The 14,508-nt window shown below is 39.8% G+C and overlaps 4 protein-coding genes across 7 annotated transcripts; 2 read left to right on the top strand and 2 right to left on the bottom strand.

Moving 5' to 3' along the window:
* The first annotated feature begins 174 nt into the window (after nucleotides 1–174).
* LOC111204642 lies at nucleotides 175–2,888 on the top strand. 4 transcript variants are annotated; one of them, XM_048759525.1, is made up of 8 exons: nucleotides 175–313; nucleotides 629–1,080; nucleotides 1,161–1,246; nucleotides 1,496–1,558; nucleotides 1,657–1,758; nucleotides 1,878–1,943; nucleotides 2,015–2,145; nucleotides 2,178–2,888. In XM_048759525.1, the coding sequence occupies exons 2-8, from the start codon at nucleotides 678–680 to the stop codon at nucleotides 2,701–2,703; spliced, it is 1,377 nt and encodes a 458-aa protein (XP_048615482.1). In that variant the 5' UTR covers nucleotides 175–313; nucleotides 629–677; the 3' UTR covers nucleotides 2,704–2,888. The 4 variants fall into 4 exon arrangements, with proteins under 4 accessions (XP_048615482.1, XP_022555546.1, XP_022555545.1 ...); XM_022699825.2 differs by having other exon boundaries at nucleotides 177–313; nucleotides 2,015–2,093; nucleotides 2,186–2,888; XM_022699824.2 differs by having other exon boundaries at nucleotides 189–330; nucleotides 2,015–2,093; nucleotides 2,186–2,888.
* LOC111204641 (outer envelope protein 64, chloroplastic-like) lies at nucleotides 2,854–6,133 on the bottom strand. The gene is made up of 13 exons (XM_022699823.2): nucleotides 5,787–6,133; nucleotides 5,423–5,575; nucleotides 5,219–5,343; nucleotides 5,012–5,137; nucleotides 4,752–4,934; nucleotides 4,514–4,661; nucleotides 4,255–4,423; nucleotides 4,037–4,171; nucleotides 3,715–3,915; nucleotides 3,504–3,631; nucleotides 3,369–3,420; nucleotides 3,226–3,295; nucleotides 2,854–3,132 (listed from the first exon to the last, which is right to left on the bottom strand). Exons 1-13 carry the CDS (start codon nucleotides 6,011–6,013, stop codon nucleotides 3,047–3,049), a joined length of 1,803 nt encoding a protein of 600 aa, XP_022555544.1. The 5' UTR covers nucleotides 6,014–6,133; the 3' UTR covers nucleotides 2,854–3,046.
* A 1,120-nt stretch (nucleotides 6,134–7,253) lies between these two features.
* LOC111204644 (zinc finger protein VAR3, chloroplastic) lies at nucleotides 7,254–9,640 on the top strand. The gene is made up of 7 exons (XM_048759526.1): nucleotides 7,254–7,669; nucleotides 7,746–7,863; nucleotides 8,287–8,639; nucleotides 8,730–8,840; nucleotides 8,930–9,046; nucleotides 9,165–9,263; nucleotides 9,373–9,640. The coding sequence occupies exons 1-7, from the start codon at nucleotides 7,341–7,343 to the stop codon at nucleotides 9,488–9,490; spliced, it is 1,245 nt and encodes a 414-aa protein (XP_048615483.1). The 5' UTR covers nucleotides 7,254–7,340; the 3' UTR covers nucleotides 9,491–9,640.
* A 21-nt stretch (nucleotides 9,641–9,661) lies between these two features.
* LOC111204643 lies at nucleotides 9,662–11,990 on the bottom strand. Its single transcript, XM_022699826.2, has 2 exons — nucleotides 11,444–11,990; nucleotides 9,662–11,231 (listed from the first exon to the last, which is right to left on the bottom strand). Exons 1-2 carry the CDS (start codon nucleotides 11,937–11,939, stop codon nucleotides 9,832–9,834), a joined length of 1,896 nt encoding a protein of 631 aa, XP_022555547.1. The 5' UTR covers nucleotides 11,940–11,990; the 3' UTR covers nucleotides 9,662–9,831.
* Between the last annotated feature and the right edge of the window lie 2,518 nt (nucleotides 11,991–14,508).

Raw genomic sequence — 14,508 nt, 5'->3', positions numbered from 1 at the left:
CGTCAAAATCTAGTAATACTCTTAAAGTTTTATTGGGAAACCCCTAAGTTGACAATGTCCCATATTTCCAATTGTCCCCTTGAAACGAAATTTGTAGTCGTGGGTTCTCTTATTTTTTTTTGTAAAATGATTCGTTTAAAAAAGAAAACTGAGACGGGCCCATTTACTATGCCCAATATATAACGACACAAATACCCTCACGAACGAAAGTTCGAATCACACACAGAAAAAAGAATCTCTCGCACTGAGACGCCTCTCTCTCACCGCCTCCGTCGTCTCTTTCGCTGTAGTAGAAGATTCTCCGGCAACTTCGGTGATTCCTCATTCTGGGTACTATGAAATTCGTAGTCTTAGTCTCGAATTGAATTCCACTTTTAATTTTAGGCGATTGCTGTAGTGTTCACTGGATTTCACGGTTCGTTTCTTGTTTTTCTGATCAGCTCGTAAGAATAATCGGAGAGATGCACATACGCTAGTATCCTAGAGTGATAATTTTTGTATAGGGTTTCGATTGAACTTGGATGCATTTTGATTCTTTCTTTGAGTTTGTATGATTCGATTGGCACTCGAAGAAGAACCATAAAGAGATGTTTTATGTTTCTCATGATTCTGTTGCTGTTAAATGAAGTTTCTTGTGGAGCAAAGAGGGTATGTGCGGATGAATCTTCTCCAGTCATATGAATTCTCAAGAAGAAGTAGTAGAGCAATGGGAAGCTCTTGACCTTGGTGACTCTGAGCTCCCTTCTTTCCTCCGCCCTTGCAAACGCAAATCTCCATCAAGGCCTCCTCTGCAACCAACGACGCCACGGCTTAATCCAAAGACAAACCATCAGACTCTTGGCCGCTGCTCCTCCCGGCCGGAAGATCGTTTTCTTGAAGACAGTTATTCCCGCTCTTTGATTCCAGGACCTGCTGGGACTGTTCAAGTGGCAATCCGCAGAAAGATGAATAAGGATCCGAAATCGTTTGATGAGCAGGGAGAACCGATTCCAACTCAAGAGTTCATATGTAAAGCTGCTGAAGAGCCTGATTGGGATGACAAGGATTTCTCTGAGGACCCTTGGGTCTCTGCTGTTGAAGGTTGATCCCTTTCTCTTGAATTTGTCACTTTCTTGTTTGTTTCTTCTTCTTACATTCTCGTTTTCTAATTTTCTTGGCAGGTTTGCTGAGCAACGGTGGGAGAGCTATTGGGACACCGTTGAGCGAGATTAAGAGCGTATGTTGCAGTTGGGGTAAGGTCGACCAGGTATGACTGCAACCAACTCAAAACTTAACAGTGCCCTCTACTCCTTATATCAAGAGATGCAGTCACCATACCCTTATTAGTCTATGTGCTTGTTGAGATAAAGGCGGAGTATTCTGGAATAATGTCTTCTCCTGATTTGTTACTATCTGGATTTTGTGGTTAAGACTTCATAGTGCAACATATTAATGCTTATCAATGAAACTAAAATTCTGTTAGTGACATACTTGGTTTGTGGTTGGTCATTTATAGGTCGTGGCAATTGTCAAAACCTGCACTCCAAATGGTCTAGGTGATATCATGGTGACTCTTAAGGTAAATGAAAACATACCTGAGTGTTAAGAGTTTCCACATTTTGTTTTTGTCGCAGCACTATGTGTCATGTGTCTCAAATCTATGTGTATTGCTTGCAGGATCCCACTGGAACAATCGATGCCAGCGTGCACAGGAAAGTGATATCTGATAGTGAATTTGGAAGAGATATACGAGTTGGTGCAGTGGTGATACTTAACAAGGTTTGTTGTTTTTCTTCAAGGGGATAAAACAATTCACATGGTTTTGAAGTCGCTACTTAGTTTCTCAGATACTTTCAGTAAGCCAATGGAGATGCACTGAGCTTATAGTGTTTTTGCAGGTTGCAGTCTGTGCACCTTCACGGTCCTCACGCTATCTTAACATAACGCTGAAGAACATCTCCAAGGTAGGTTTTCTTATGATATCAAGTTTCACCTACTCATACTCGTTGGAATCAATTGAGAGTTTCATTTACAGGTTATCACAAAGGAGACTCCTGTTTTACCTGATGAGAGCCATTTCGAAACGAGTGCCAAGAATCCTGTTCCAGTGAATGGTAAGGAGATAAAAACATATATTGAGTTTCTTTCACAGTTCGGTCGAGAAACTCAAACCTTTAACATGGTCTATTATTATTACATCAAACAGAAAACGAGGAAGATTTGCGAATGCGACCCAAAGTGTTTCCTGTGGAGCAAGGAACCACTCAAGGAATCATGAACAGTCTCAGAAGAAATGCCACAGAAAGCAATGAAGCAACCACTGACGTAGAAATGGAAGAAACGAATCCAACAGTGGAAAGCAACTCCTGGCTAAAAGGGGTGGCCAAGAACCAGTTTCAAGCCAGAATGGACCTGACCCACTTGGGAAAGCATGATTCAAGCAGCCAAACAGGAATTGCAGCAAGCAGGACAACCTCAAACACTCGAGAACAGCAACTGCAAGAAGATGTGGCTACAGAGACTGATACAGCTGATGACATTAGACCGGCCAAAAAGATCAGTAGAAGTCGTGAACCTCAAAGTGGTGTGCTAGACGGGGTAATGGGGAACTCTGATGAAGTTACATCAGGATCTAAGGTCAACAAATCTCAGCCCATGGCGTCTTCCAGCTTGGTGCCACAATGGACCGACGAGCAACTTGAAGAACTCTTTGATTTTGACTAAAATTGACAGTGTGTGGGTTTTCGTTGATGCAAGAACTGTTCTACTTTGCAGATAGCCGTGACTTTCAAGTAAAAGTTGCGCTGAAATGCTGAAACTATTAACAGAAACTTTCGACCCTTCTTGTTCTCTTTACTCAATCACAGGTGTAAATATCAAAATAAAAAAAGTTTCAACAAAATTGGATATACATGGAGTTAAGTTTAACCTTTTTATATTTCTCGAAATCAAATCACTGCCTTACTGGTGTAAATATCATTGAACTAAAAAATCTCTGGACAGATTATAAATAAACGCAAAAGAATGGGGACAGCAATCTGCAACATCATATGACTACAGAAACTGATCACTGGAGGAACACCTTCCCGAGTCTATCTGCTGACAGAGCCGCTCTCTTGTTGTTTGGCTCGAGCACAAGCGCATAACTGAAATCTACACAGTTTAACCAAAACCGATTCTTTGCACGTTAGCGTTTCCATTATTTTGCTTTTGCTGCATAATCAGAAAAGACTCTGCAAACCTTACCATCTATAGCTTCCTTAAAATTGCCCAGCATTTCTCTTGCAGTTCCTCTTCGTAGATAGGCCTTGATGTTCTGACAAGGTTACAAAATACGATGATCAAGATTCAAGGCAAGTGACTTGATGAAACAAGAAGAAAAGTCTTACCTTCTTATCTAGGGCAAGAGCCTTGGTACAATCAGCTTCAGCTTGACGAAAGCTGTACATGTAAGGATTATATCAAGCCCCCATGTACTAAGATTATATCACTAAACAAGTTTGCAGCTGAGGAAGATACATTACCTTCCAAGTTCAAGATATGCAGCAGCTCTGTTACTATAATAGGTACCATTCTCGTCATTTAACTTTATAGCTTCTGAGTACATCCCAATTGCTTTCTGCCATTGTTTCTCTTTAAATGCTTGGTTTCCCTTAAAATCATATGACAAACGTACATTAGAAACACTGCCTATCCAACAACCAAAAGATAAGCTATTGAGCAATGGATTGAAACCTTCTCTTTTGCAATCTCAGCTGACTCTTCTTGGCTAATAGTATTTATGGATGATTTAGGATTAACCATGAGGGTGGAGTTTTCTTGCAAAGAGGCATACATTTTCTGCACTGTATCTAGCAAGAAACGATCACCACCATGTCTTGCAATCAAAGATACTGAGACAGGGCACTTATCATGCTTCCCAAGCGGCACGGTCACCTGAATCATCAAAATGAATAAAGGTGTAAGTCTCAGATATGGTTCTCAAGCAGGCTTAGGAGCAACATACTTTAGTAGTCACTTTGTTTCCACCGTATTAAAAGGAGTGTGAGATTTTAACCTGACAACAGCCTGATATGCTAGCAACGCAGAGTAGACTTGAAGCGCGGTTCTGATAGTCTTCGGACATAATCTCTTTACTACCAAGTTTTGGAGGAACAGATGGCATTGTTGGAATCACCAGAATGCCATCATCCTTGATACATAATGGTAAAAAGTTAAGAAACGGTGAAAGCTAAGCTAAGAGGGCTCAGCATGAAACAGCTAAAACACACACACCTTGAGAAGTGAGCCAATAGCTACCCGCATCTGGTTCCTAACTGCGTTCAGGTTCTCAATCACTTCATCGGTCAGCTCTGGTGTTTTGCATAGCTGTGAGTAAACCGCAGGATCAATGGATGGATTCACTGTGTTGATCCAATCCCCATGGTTTTGAAGAAACTCATGCCTACACACAAAACCAAAAACCAGATTTAACGTTCTAATTTTTTAAAATCTCAAACCCTCTGATGATGAAATAAACAGTGGTCTCACTCACCTCTGTAGAAGCTGCATTACATTCGCAAGCAGCATTGATGTAGTGAGCTTTGCATCATCACCATTGGCTTTCTCTCTACAGAACTCTTTCAAGCTAGGAACTTTGGCCTCTAAATATTTCTCCAAATTCTCATGCTTAAGTGCTTGTCCTTGAACACAACAAGAAATGATAATTCCGTTATAACCAGGAGAGATCTCAGAAGCATAGGATCATGTCAAGAAGAGAGCAGAGCGCTTACTACCGAAAAGCTTCTCAGCTGATTTGATCACCACTTGCTTAATGCGGTCGACAGGAACTTTGGAGAACTGAAGATAGTCATCAGCTAATATGATTTGTCTCGGATTCCTTTGAGCTTCAAATGGAAGTTGCAGGATTACATGGCCAACACGACGCAAGGTGTTTGGATCCCGAGCAAACCATCCTGAAGAGACACAAACAGAAGATGATCTTTAAGACAATGACAGTCTAACTTCATATCAAGATTCTACGGTTCCATACCAACAGCATCAAGACTAGAAGACACTGGTATGATTCCAGCGTTTGATACAATCCCTTGAGATGATCTGAATCCCAATACGCCACAGTATCCAGCTGCCGCTCTTACCCCACCAACCGTGTCAATACCTGAACATTTCTCAAGTTAGATTCAAAACCAACCATATAACCAGAAACTAGAAAGCAAGTAAGAGTGTCTTTGAAACTTACCTAAAGAAAAATCTACAAGGTTGGCACTAACAGCAACAGCAGCTCCACTGCAAGCGCCACCGGGGATATGAGCAGGAGCAGCAGGATTAGTGGGTGTATCATAATGCTTAGTTTCTCCGCTGATACTGAGGATTCAAAAGAGGCGATTAAAAACCAGAATCAGACCAAACACTTCAGACATGGGTATGGAAAGACAAGACAAACCTAAAGGCAAATTCACCAACTACAGTCTTCCCAACACATGTAGCTCCACCTTCAACAAGGACTGAAACCACAGGAGATGTTGAAGCAGCAGCTTCATGTGTCCTAATCCAGTCTGGATGACCAAATCCAGACACATATCCTTTCACATCAAACCTGCCAGAGAAATAAAAACAGAGAAACTTAGAAGAAACTAAACCCAAAAACAAGTTACACACTTTTTTCCAAAATACAAAACTTTAATCCATAACTTTGTGAAATGAATGTCAAAGATTCGAACTTTCTAAGTCTTTTCAAGTGCTTGGAACAGTTTTCATTCTGCTAACACCATTTTGAAAGTGCCCATCATAGTTATCAAGTGACTTACAGGTCGGAGAGGGCGAAGGAGAGAGCAGTGAGAGGGTGAGGAGCTTTAGGAGGAGCAGGCTGAGGAGGAGGAAGCAGAAGAAGCTTCTCGATGAAGGCACCGAAGTCTTCACGAACTCTCTTCTTCAGCTTCTTCGTAACTAGAAGAACTCCAGCAAGGCCTAGACCAAGTAGCACACAGAGTTTCGATGCTCGAGAAGCCGGTATATGACGACGCTTCGGCTGCATTGGATAAGGAAAAAAATAGAGAGAGAGAGAGAGAGAGAGAGAGAGATCTTTCTGATAGAAAATGTGGGGAACGAATGAGAAAAGAGTTTTGTTTTTGTGCTCGCTGCTCTGCGTGTGTTTGCCTCGAGATAACTTCGAGGTTTCTTTGTTATGTAAAATATCTTATTTTCACGGTCTAGCAAAATAAATAACCAAAACATAAAATTTTTATACGAACTTCAAAGAACTTTTTAATAGGAGCTTTGCAACCCTAGTGTACAAAACAACGAAGTATTACTTGGAGTGTGAGATATTTAAACATAAATTTTACTCCCCAGGTTCCTAAATCATTGTTTTGTCTAGAAAATATCATTAAAACTATAAATTAATGTTATTTAACCAATTACAAAATAGATTATCAAATATGATTGGTTGCACAATTTTTAATAAAGTAAAAAGTTGCCTTGAAAAATGAAAACATTTTATATATTGGAACATCAAAATTCTTTAAAACATCCTACATTTAGGAACAAAGGTAGTAAAATTCAATAATTTTTATAACTTCTTCTACTTGCAAAATTATAAATAGTGAATTTTTGATTTTTATTGTAATTTTAAAGTGTTTGTTGAAAAATTTAGTTGAAAGTATAGAAATTAAGATTTTATATTCTTATAGAAATTAGTCTTTTCTAGCTAAAATCACTTCACTTTTCTAGCTAAAATCACTTCAAAATTAAATTTTATTACACTTTGTAAGTATATTATGAAATTTACACATCCACTAATGTACTTGAGAGAAGAAAAAAAGAACAAAGCGTGTAAGAAATTTTCGGTGCAAAAATACAATTTTGTAACTAAACGGGATGTAACAAATGGTACTCTTATATAAATAAGAGGCCAAACTGTAAATAGTTGACACTCGGAAGCCATATCTTTATCTATTCAGTCTCCGGACAAAACTCTTCCAAAAACCTAACTCGCTTTGGTCAGATTTTACCGGGGAGAAAGAACGTGTCCTCTTCCAGAATTATCCGAAGCTGTTACAAGCATCATTTCAAATATTTTTCAAAATTCAAAATTGAATACTCTCTAAGAATATAATGAAATTTACGTAAGGAATTAAGGAATATACATGATAAAAATAACAAAGGCATGTGAGACATTTCAGGTGGAAAACTGAAACTTGTAAATAAAAGGGGTAACAAATGATACACATAATAAATCAGAGGTCCAAATTGGAAATAGTTGACACTTCGGAAGCCATATCTTTATCCACTCATTCGCCGACCAAAAAACCCTTCGTAAAACCTCACTCTCTCTTGGTGGGATCTTACCGGAGACAAAGAACATGTCCTCTTCCAGAATCTTCCTAGTCGGAAACTCAATCTTCCGACCTCAAAACCCCTCCTCCTTTCCACTCTCTCTCAATCGCTTCCCCTCCGTTTCTCTCCGCTTCCGATGCTTCTCAAACGAAACCGCCACCGCCGCCGCAGCAGCCACCGTAGATTCCGATTCTCCATCTCCCCATCCATGGCCAGAGTGGATAAACTTCGTCGACCGCCTGAAGACCAAAGGCTACTTCACCAAAAACATCGAAGACGACACTGTTTACCAAGAAATGAACGTAGTGAAGGACGCTTGTCTCAGCTTCGCTCGCGACCGTTACGACGTCCTTAGGTCTAAAAAATGTTCTCACCTTTCTCATCATAAACGTTCATATTACTTATGTCGTTATTGCCCTTTTGATTTTCAGATCCTTGTCGTCGAGAGATATACAAGCTCTCGTGGAGCGTGGATGCCCTAATCTCTTTCGCAAGACTGTTAACTCATCCAAGAGGATTCGAGCTCATGTTAAATTAGACGAAGGAGATGTAAGTTAAGTACACATTGTTTCATTCATGGTTCTAAAAATCTGCTTAGGTGTCAACTAGGTACTTTGTAAATCGGTTAAAATTGGCTTAAATCCATATAAATTGGTCTAAAGTTGTTAAATTAAGTAATAATGTTAGTACAAATCCACAAATTGGTCTAATTTTTGTTTTGTTTGATATATCTAATTTTGACATAAATTCTATAATTGAACTTAAAAACTAAAATATATTTTATAAATGTAAAATGTATATATAATAAATTGATTATTCGTGTATGTCTAGGCCTGGACTAGCCCCGAATCTGCCTAGTCGCTACTACTCTATAAAGCTCGGACTTGCACTAGCCATTTTTGAACATTGGTTTCATTAGATTAAGGATTTGTTAAAACGTTGGATTAAATGTTAAATCTTTTTTGGTTTTAGGTTTGTGGTTCTTGTGAGCTTCGTAGCTCTTGTGATAGAGCTTATGTGATACTTAAGGAATCAGAAGCTGATGCTCGAACCGTTGATGTCATGCGTTTGCTGCTGTTCAATGCGCTTGATTCGGTTGTTGTCTCTCGAGGAGAGGTTCCATCAGGGAGAGAGCTTGTTCATGAGTCTGCAAGAAGACTTCTTTTGGAGTTGCTTGAGCTCAGCGAGAAGCCTGTAAACCCTGTCTTGCCCAAACCTGCGGCCAAGGTAGCGTTGCCTCCTCAGGAGAGGGTTTTTAAATCGAGGAGTGATGAGCCTTCTCAGCGTGTTCGGTCTCAGTACAATGCAGATTGGGCGTGTCCCAAGTAAGTGACTTCTAAGAATGTCTAGCTCTTCTAAGATTGAGTGTTTTTGTTGTAGATTTTCTGACATAGTTTTTGTGTGTTTCTCTACAGGTGTGACTTTTTGAACTTTGCGAGAAATGAAAGATGCCGAGAGTGCAATGAAGTAGCTGACAGACGATCTGTTGCTGCTGTTGTCAAGGAAGGACACTGGCTATGTCCTGAGTAAGTCTTAACTCTGACAAGTGCCTGTTTTTTTTTTCCGGAAAAGAAGCCTTAACCATCATTGAATATAACCTTTGCTGATTCCACAGGTGCAATTTCTCAAACTTCTCAAGAAACCAGAGCTGTCTGAAATGCAAAGCAAAGGGACCAAAGAGAAGTTCAATGGAGAATATTGAAATGAAAAAGGGAGACTGGAACTGCTCTGGGTTGGTTCATCTTTACCTTGCCTCTAAATTGTCTCCTTTGCGTCTATCTTTTTGTGTTTGTAGTTTGATTAGTTGCTCCTGTTTACTGATTCCACCACTTTTGTGTGTGTGTGTTTAGGTGTGGATTCATGAACTTTTCTAGCAACAAAAAGTGTAAACAGTGTAGGGAACAACGTCCCCCAAGGCAACTTGAGCCTGGAGAATGGGAATGTCCTTCGTGCGTCTCTCTTTCTCCTCCTCTAATTTAGACCATGGCATTTTGTATATATAATCCTTAACCAACCGCCCTTCTTCTCTTGTCTTAATGTGTTTTCTTCTTCTGGCAGATGCGACTTCTTGAACTATAGGAGAAACACTGTTTGCAAGAAATGCGAGTGCAAACGACCTAGTGAATCCAACAACCATGAAGATGATCATTCATGGAAGCGACCTGCCTTACTATAACTTTTACCTTTAGCCTTGTTGTAAACTTTTGCTTTTGAGTTTTGATCATACCAGATTGGCAGCTTGCTCACTTCCTCTCAGCTTAGCCTTTCTTCTTCATCAAGTTCCCAACTTTCTAAACAGATAAAATAATTTGAAGCAGATTGATAATGCAAACCTAGTCACACGAAATCATTCAAAGCTATTTTATATATTCATGTGTAAACTACGTCGTCTCTCGCATGAAAATACAACCTTCAGCGCAAAAAAAAAAAAAGACTTGCAAGTTCTACGTAAGGTATAGGCCTTTGCTACTAATACAAGAGGACAAGTTATGCACAAAACTAGTTTAATGACGGTCTTCATGTGTTGGTCGTTTCGAATTTCACCTTGAGATGACTTCTCTCCTCTTCTTTATCTACCGAACCATGTTTCTTAAGACATGATCTTGGTGATGGAACAGACTGTTGAGGCTTCCGAGACAAAGGAGCTTTGTTTACTTCAGTGTCTCCCTCAGAGGCATCGAGCCGATACACTACCTTAGAGCGTCCTAGCTTAAACTTTTTGCTTCTTGCAAATTGATAAGCTGTCACTGCGTCTATGCTCTGCAGGAACACTACTTTCGCAGACCTTCCCCCTGGGTTTACATCAGTTTTCAAAGCATCTATTTTCCCAAACACGCTGAATCTCTTCAACAGCTCTGATTTGGATGGGAGATTCACATGTGTACTCAAGAATTTCATTCGCAAGCATTTTGGATCAGCAAAACGCTTATCTTTCAACAGCTGTAGGTTATCAGCAGAAATGGATTGTTGGGATCCTTTCTTCCTTCTCTTGGAGTTACCAGATGCTTTGTCTCGACTCGCTTTCCTTTTGGCCCCAGTGGATCTGATATTATCAACTGCACTGGTCTGGTTTTTGACAGTTGTTGCAACTTCCAAGTCATGTAACTGCTCCACAGGTGCAATGCCTACATCATCAGAACGGAACTCTTTGTTTGAAGGGCCGGTAATATGTAGAGAAACCTGCCCTGCGTTCAGATGGGACTCTAATGCATCGTCAGGGCAGTTGTCACGTGTTCCATTGGAATGATTCCTATCTGATTGGTCCTCATCCAGGGTATTGGCGCTCATCACAGATCTATCAAGCTTGCTTCTTGGGTTAGCAGATGAATCTTCCACTGAACAAGCTAGATTCTTGCAGGCTTCCAAAACAACAAAAGAAACAGGCTTTGCCAGAAAAGCCTTGCTGTTACTCGCATCAAGCAAGGGTGACAACTGTTTTGCGGATGTCATAGTTCTATCATCTGAACCAGTGATGTCATCATGCGTTTCAATCATGACTTCAGGAGGTGCTTCTCTTTGGGCAGCAAGAGTGGTGTCTTCCTCTATTATATCTACAACACGAGATTCTGAATTCAGTAAGCAAATACTCTGCTCAACTTGACAGCGTTCTCTGCTCTTCAGCGAGTGTGCTGCCTCCTCTTGATTAGATGTCCGAGCCATGGTTGCACAAGCTTTCATCACGCTAGAATCAGAGCTGATCACAGGGCTCCTCGTATTCCAAGTCTGAACTACTGTATCAACAGAATAGCAATGGATATCCTTGGGCAACGGATCTCTTAGACTCAAATCACTGCTGTTGTCTACGTCAGCATCTTCTGTCTCAGGAAACATAGAAACCATGTCGTCGATGCAGTCTATCTTGTTGGAGGGATCGAGATACCAATGTGGTTCTTCTGCGCGATCCATTAGCTTTGCACCTGTACAAACAATGACAGAACTATTTGAGAATACAAACAACTCAAAAGCCTTGGCCTGGCCTTGCTCGTGTAGCAGAGCATATAGATTTAACTTTAAAAGTTGGCTTTTTTAAGTTCCTCTATAACTAATCGAACCAAACACCAAATGGGTTTTCTTTCCTAATTAATCTGAGCATACAAAACCCAGAAAAAGCACAACTTTTCACACTTACTTTCTATAACTTGTTCATAAAAAGATTCAGAGCGATTGAAATCAACAGCGTAACGCTTAAAGCTAAGGATCTGAGCGGTGGAACTGTTGGTCTCAGCTAATATCCGAAGAGGCACTCGCCGCGAAACGGCCATCTCTCGAACAAAACTCAGAGCCGAGTCCGAACTAAGAGGAGACAAAGGGAGTGAGATTTCTCTGTCCAAGTACGGCGAATCGATCGGCGATTGGCAAGAACACCAAAGCCCAAAGGATATGTTCCAGAAGTGCGTTTGCAGAGCTCTGTTCACGAAGCGGCGGAACCTCCATGAATCTGCAACCAGAGTTTCGAAATCGCGATCGAAGCTTCGGAGACAGGGTTTTGGAACGTAGCGTGGTTCCATCAGGTCGAAGAAGAAAACGAGGATTCCAAACGGTTCGGATGGATCAAGGATCCGACCCGGAATCCATGAATCTGAAGGGTTTAATCTCACCCACACTAACTCTCCTTTCGTCCACATTCTTCTCTGTGAGTACTCTGTTTAACGTCTCCTCCGCAGATTTGTTTTTTTTTTTTAATTAATGAGATCACCATGAACTACACTTCATACTATTTCCAACTTTTACATGCTAACTACTTGTCGTTGTATTGACATTTTGTTTTTATTTGAATCTGCTGTAGAGACACACCATGTTGTTTTTATTCCCTCAGAAAAAAACTACAACACTTCATACAGTTTCCGACTTTTTCACAATTAGTTTTTAGTTTTGGAGTAATTGGCTTAATAGCCACATTCGGGTGATAAATCAAGGAAATAGACAAGATTTTGACATAATGCAGTCATTCGTTTTTTGTCTTCTTTCCTGCCGGTTATATCCTTATACATAACAGGTTACCAGTTCTAACACATGGAGAAAACAACGTGGTGATTTTGTGTCCCATAATAACAATGAGACACTTTAGGAAGCGCGTGGATAAACCATATTCAAAATCAAAGGAAAGAAAAGATGGAGAGAGACGACTTGATGAAAAGTTTAAATGTAAAAGAAACAACGTTGTTTAACGGAGAATCCCAGAATGTAGTTCCATACTATATATTGCAGATAGAATAATATAAATACAAATATAGTTTCAATTGAAAAAGCATCTACATTGGACAGTTGAAATGTGCATGATAGACGCAAAATACGTAATACTTTACCCAAAATGAACTCAGATATTGCAAAAATAAATCAGATATTGCAAAAATAAGTTACCATCTTATGTTCCCTTCATAACACTGCAAAGAAGTTTAATTTTCATTTACCAACTACGATTACACATAATAGAGGATACTATTTTATATATGGTAGAACTATTCCATATGGTAACAGAACCATATAATTTATAAAGTTGGACGCAGATCAAACACAACGTACTGGTGGTTGGGTTATAGAACACAAGATAGAAACGGAGAATAAGAAGAACAAGGTACAAACTATCAAGACAGAACAAAACACGTCCAAATATGTAGTCATTTTGTATTGGTTTGTTCGATGAAATAGATGCAAGACATGAGGCAGTACGGAAAATATAGGTTAGGGCATGTGTAATAGACGTACATGTGGCAGTTGGACAGGGACAACCAAAAGCTTTGAATGAAACAACATGGTATAAATCATCCATTTTATATGGGGAACGTTTCCATTCGACATGACTAATGTAGAATAGAACCATGTTTGTAATTTACTAATATAATCACGAACAAAGACGGTTGAGTGGGCGGTTGGGGAAAGGCAATGATGTATTTACTGCAATAAATTTACAATTGTGGGTTACAGCTCTTCCGTTTTTAAGAGTAGGAGAAAGCCACGTACAAAAGGTAGATTTACTGAAGATATTTTCACTGTGGATAGGTATACGAGTGGTGGAAATTAGTACCGATAATCTTAAATGGTGTATTCAAAGCAAACCATAAATGGTGTATTCCATATAATAATCACTGTAAATCTATGTGAAGAAAATCTGAAGCAACAAAGTACTCAGAAGGAACAAAGTGAAGAAATTTAAAGATTCACAGCTTTGAAGGAAGGAGGAGGCAATTTCGTGTGAGAATATTCTAATAACCCGGGTTTCATAGCAAATTTACTATTTTGTGATAGAATAATACTATTCTGAATCTGTAATAGAATACATTTTAAAGTATAAATGGATTTCCACTTACTTCTAACTGCAGATGAATAGCAAACATAAGGTTTTACTGGTTGTTGGAGCTTGGGTCAGTGACACACATAAAAGATGGGTTTTCGAACCAGACCATTCCTTCAAAGGTGAGCACTACATTAACCTCTACAGCGGTATGAACATGTCTGATTTAGTCAGGGGAGTAAGAGAGGAGATAGATCCAACTTATGAAGGAGTGAATTTTAAACTATCTTATCAATACCCGGAATGGATCTCAGCTGACGGTGGAGCTCTTGATATGCCCCAATACATAACAGATGACACAGAATTGGGGGTCTTCATCGAATTGAGACGATCAATAGAGGCAGTTAATTTACTTGTCTCAGTAAGGAGTCCCAAAGCGCATGATGAGGAGGCAGCTTCATATATAAATGACACAATCGCTGGACGTGACGGAGAGAGAGACGATTGTGACATAGAAGATGATGTCTGGCATGAATTTGCGATGGCTGACAACACTGTGATCATTCTAGATACAAGGGGCTGTCCAGGGAAGAAGAATCTCAAAATTCTCGATGCTATTCCACACGCAATTAGTGGTATAGCATACACAAGAACATCAGCTATTCCATTTCAAATAGGTGGAGTTGAAATCCGAGAACCGGAGCAGAATATTCGACAACGCATTCAGCCTGAGCCTGGTGTAGAGATGGAGAAGGGAAAGAAAAAAATGAGGATGGAAACACCCTCAGACACAGACTCTGACTCTGATGATGAGTTGCTAAATACACACATAAGTGCACACATAAGTGCAGACACAAACATGGATGGGTAAGTGATGGATTTTGTTGCTAAATACACACATAAGTGCAGAAATGCCATTTATGGGTGTATTTGTGATATAGCTAGTAAGTGCTATATGACCA

This window comes from Brassica napus, chromosome C6 (assembly GCF_020379485.1).
Source record: "Brassica napus cultivar Da-Ae chromosome C6, Da-Ae, whole genome shotgun sequence".
Lineage (NCBI taxonomy): Eukaryota > Viridiplantae > Streptophyta > Magnoliopsida > Brassicales > Brassicaceae > Brassica > Brassica napus.
The sequence above is the reverse complement of the archived record's forward strand: the minus strand, read 5'-3'. Positions and strand labels throughout refer to the sequence as shown.

Coding starts and splice junctions, on each gene's coding strand:
- LOC111204644 (XM_048759526.1), top strand. CDS start 7,341: ATGTCCTCTTCCAGAATCTTCCTAGTCGGAAACTCAATCTTCCGACCT. Junction 8,841..8,929: donor GGACACTGGCTATGTCCTGA/GTAAGTCTTAAC, acceptor CTGATTCCACAG/GTGCAATTTCTCAAACTTCT. Junction 9,264..9,372: donor GGAGAATGGGAATGTCCTTC/GTGCGTCTCTCT, acceptor TTCTTCTGGCAG/ATGCGACTTCTTGAACTATA.
- LOC111204641 (XM_022699823.2), bottom strand. CDS start 6,013: ATGCAGCCGAAGCGTCGTCATATACCGGCTTCTCGAGCATCGAAACTC. Junction 5,344..5,422: donor GTTGGTGAATTTGCCTTTAG/GTTTGTCTTGTC, acceptor TTGAATCCTCAG/TATCAGCGGAGAAACTAAGC. Junction 3,421..3,503: donor GCATATCTTGAACTTGGAAG/GTAATGTATCTT, acceptor TTACATGTACAG/CTTTCGTCAAGCTGAAGCTG.
- LOC111204643 (XM_022699826.2), bottom strand. CDS start 11,939: ATGTGGACGAAAGGAGAGTTAGTGTGGGTGAGATTAAACCCTTCAGAT. Junction 11,232..11,443: donor TTATGAACAAGTTATAGAAA/GTAAGTGTGAAA, acceptor TTGTTTGTACAG/GTGCAAAGCTAATGGATCGC.
- LOC111204642 (XM_048759525.1), top strand. CDS start 678: ATGAATTCTCAAGAAGAAGTAGTAGAGCAATGGGAAGCTCTTGACCTT. Junction 1,559..1,656: donor ATATCATGGTGACTCTTAAG/GTAAATGAAAAC, acceptor TATTGCTTGCAG/GATCCCACTGGAACAATCGA. Junction 1,759..1,877: donor CAGTGGTGATACTTAACAAG/GTTTGTTGTTTT, acceptor GTGTTTTTGCAG/GTTGCAGTCTGTGCACCTTC.